Genomic DNA, 3968 nt, shown 5'->3' on the forward strand with positions numbered 1-3968 from the left:
ATTTTATTTTTATTATTATTTATCATATAATATTTAAAGAGAGAACATACTAATTGCTTAGCTTGAAATGAATGGTGTCATGGTTGCCATTTATTTTGTCTACTATATCAGCACCACCTAAACATGATCTTATTTTTACAATATTTTTATTATTTCTTGTCATAGGCAAAGATCGGTCACTATGACATGTCACATTTATTTTGTAAATTTATTTAAACAACTTAATTTAATAAAAACTTAGAATTTTATTAGATAAAATAAAAAATATTTAGTAAGAAATTATAAACATAAAAACTTAAAAATACAAAAAAAAAAAATAATTAAAATGTTGGTGGACAACTTCACGTTCTCTTTGTATGTATTTTTGTGATTTCGGATGCGAACATACGACTTCATCATGGCTTAAAATATTGAACGTTGTCTTCAACACTTTTAACAACTTCATCATCATTCCTTTATGTCTGTATGAAGATAACATGTTCCCATTCAAGCAAAAGAGAAAAAAAATTCTAGTTTAATTATGTTTTGCAATGACAATTAATAAAACTCATAACAATCAATTCTAAATGTAGGTTTATCTTCCAAAATCGGTTTTCTTGCATGACCAACTTTTTCTGGCATTGTCCAAATGGCCGGATATAGCAATACAAAAATATAAAGAAGTGATGCACGATTACTAATTTACAATCAATCATTTGTTTGTACACATTTGTAAACAATCCTAACTCTTTTTTTCCTTATTGATTTCGTATTTGTTAGCATGACTTTTATTGATAAATATTTTGATGTAGTAACTATTTGCGTAAAAGAATTAATCGCCTCTACAAACTAATTTCTGAAAAAAAAAACTATTCGCACCCGTCACTTGGCCAGACCGCTAATATATATATATATATATATATATATATATATATATATATATATATATATATATATATATATATATATATATATATATATATTTCTTGTTATTGACGAGAATTACATTTAGTCTGTTTTTGTGCTTATGAACAAACTACTTCATTACCTATTCATTTCCTAGTAACAAACGTTTTCAAATTTACCAAAGAGTTGTTTTGAATGAGGACAGGATATATATATATATATATATATATATATATATATATATATATATATATATATATATATATATATATATATATATATATATATATATTTGAATTCACCATCCTCTTTCCATGGTTTTTCCAATCCATTTCCGTCACCATTTTATAATCACTTTTTGAGGTTACTTCTATGCTCCGTACTCTATTTAAATACATGATTTTTAATAATCAAGGCCACCCATGCATGAGAACATGAAAAAGTCACAACTAAGCTCCTGTGTCTTCCTCTTGGTTCTAACTCTCTCCTTTTCTGTTTCTTGGGAAACCTTTCATTCCCTTGATGTAACACCAGGTTCTGAAAATCTCATGATAAGTTGCATACAATTCAATTCCAACAATGTCACTTCCATCTCTCAACTCATTTTCACTCCTGTCAATACTTCTTTCTTACCCATTTGGCAAGTCGCAGTACAAAACACAAGGTTCATTAAACCCTCAACTCCTAAACCATCAGTCATCGTGACACCAGTGGAAGAGACCCTTATCCAAACAGCTCTATATTGCGCCAAGAAACATGGCTACGAGATCAGAATCAGAAGCGGGGGCCACGACTTCGAGGGCCTCTCGTACACTGCTGATGTTCCCTTTGCTATGATTGATTTCACCAACATGAGGTCTATAGAAGTTGACGTACCAAACAGGCTTGCATGGGTCCAGGCAGGCGCCGTGGTTGGTGATCTCTATTACAGTATTTCTCAAAAGACCGACACCTTGTATTTCCCGGCAGGTGTTTGTCCGACGGTGGGTTTTGGCGGGTACATAGGCGGTGGTGGCTATGGAAACCTAATGAGAAAACATGGTACTGCTGCTGATAATGTTTTGGATGTTCGTTTCATGGATGTCAATGGAAATATTCTTAATAGGATGTCGATGGGTGAAGATTTGTTTTGGGCGATTCGAGGAGGTGGCGCTTCAAGTTTTGGAATAGTTCTTGCATGGAAGCTGCAGTTGGTTCCAGTTCCAGAAAGAGTAACTGTCTTTATACTGAATAAGACTTTGGAAGAAGGCGCAACTGAAATTTTCCATAAATACCAATACGTTGCACCTTCTATTGATAGAAATTTGCACATAAGAACTCAGGTTTTTGGCGAATATATCAGCAACACCACCAAGAAAACTATACGGATTATGTTTGAAGGAATTTATCAGGGAACAATCGACACATTGCTTCCACTGTTGGATCAAAATTTTCCTGAGCTCGGTGTTATACGAGAGATTTGTCAAGAAGTAAAAACCGTTCAGTCAACCCTTATGTTTTGGGGCTTGCCAAGCTCTACATCAACAGAGATTCTCACGAACAGATCTGCCATAGCCAAGCTGGACAACAAAAGTAAATCGGACTATGTTAGGACACCGATCCCCATAAGCGGACTAAAAAAGATATGGAGAAAGCTTTTCGAAAATGATGAATCAGCCCTTCTGATGATCAATCCTCTTGGTGGAAGAATGGCTGATTACTCAGAGACAGCAATTCCGTATCCTCATAGAGTTGGGGTGTTGTACCAAGTGCTCAAGACTGTTAATTTTTTCGATCAATCTTCAGACACAACCCCTATATCTCTCAGTCGGATAGCTTGGCTGGAAAGCTTGGAGAAGTTATTAACGCCTTTTGTGTCAAATAACCCGAGGGAGGCGTATGCTAATTATGTGGATCTTGATTTGGGTGTTGGAAGTGATAATTATGAAGAAGCTAGTGTTTGGGGCGAGAGGTACTGGAAAAGGAATAATTTCAAGAAGTTGATTCGAATCAAGGCCAAAGTTGATCCCAAGAATTTCTTTAGGCACCCACAAAGTATACCAGTTTTCTAATAAAAACATTGCGACATGTGAAGCACCTAGCTAGGTTAAAGAATGATCTGAAAACTTTTTCTGTGTTTACTTCGTTTGATTCTTCTATTTCTTAAAAAACTATAGCAATAAATCTATTTTATGTTCGAACTCTTCTATAAGGCTGCTCTGTACGGGCAACCCCGTTGAATGGGTCACATCAACCTAGAGGGAAAAAAAGAGGTGGAGAGAGAAGAAAATGGCGTTACACATCGTTGTGGAGGCAACGGTGGGCACAGAAAACAAAGATAACGGGCGAAAACGAAATAGGGAGGGCGGTGTTTTGGCGTGGTCACGGCGTTTTTGTAATGCCACCTCACAAAAACGAAGGTGGGTGTTGCCCACACCCAACCCTCTAAATGAATATAAGAGCATCTCCGTCAGAGGGGGAACCCTTAAACGACCTAGGGGGCCATGGTCCGTGCGTTTTTTTACCTAATGTTATAGTCTTGACGCTTGACCAAGTAGATTTTCTTTACAAAAATTATATATGTATCATTTACCATTGGCCCCTCGGTAAAAATAATAAGAAAAAAGATAAAAAGGAGAAGAAACAAACGATCAAAAGATCATTGGCTAAATAAAAGGGAATTATTCTTAAAAGGCGGTAATGTAACCTGTCAAATACTGAAAATGGGATAAAGGAGTAACATAGAAGTAGAACATACGAACGGTATACAAAATAAAGTTAAGGAGGTAGAAAGGAAATCACAAGATTAAAAAAGTTGTGCTATAAATATCCGTCCTTAACCAATTTTATGTTCGAACTCTTCTATAAGGTTGCTCTGTATGGGCAACCCCGTTGAATGGGTCACATCAGCCTAGAGGGAAAAAAGAGGTGGAGAGAGAAGAAAATGGCGTTACACATCGTTGTGGAGGCAACGGTGGGCAAAGAAAACAAAGATAACGGACGAAAACGAAATAGGGAGGGCGGTGTTTTGGCGTGGTCACGGCGTTTTTGTAATGCCACCTCACAAAAACGAAGGTGGGTGTTGCCCACACCCAACCCTCTAA

General features: G+C 36.1%; 1 protein-coding gene across 1 annotated transcript; it reads left to right on the plus strand.

Moving 5' to 3' along the window:
- The first annotated feature begins 1319 nt into the window (after positions 1 to 1319).
- On the plus strand, positions 1320 to 3485 carry LOC111915389 (tetrahydroberberine oxidase). The gene has a single exon (XM_023911053.3). The coding sequence runs from the start codon at positions 1320 to 1322 to the stop codon at positions 2934 to 2936; it is 1617 nt and encodes a 538-aa protein (XP_023766821.1). The 3' UTR covers positions 2937 to 3485.
- The last annotated feature ends 483 nt before the right edge of the window (positions 3486 to 3968 follow it).

This window comes from Lactuca sativa, chromosome 2, assembly GCF_002870075.4.
Source record: "Lactuca sativa cultivar Salinas chromosome 2, Lsat_Salinas_v11, whole genome shotgun sequence".
In the NCBI taxonomy this organism is placed as follows: Eukaryota; Viridiplantae; Streptophyta; class Magnoliopsida; order Asterales; family Asteraceae; genus Lactuca; species Lactuca sativa.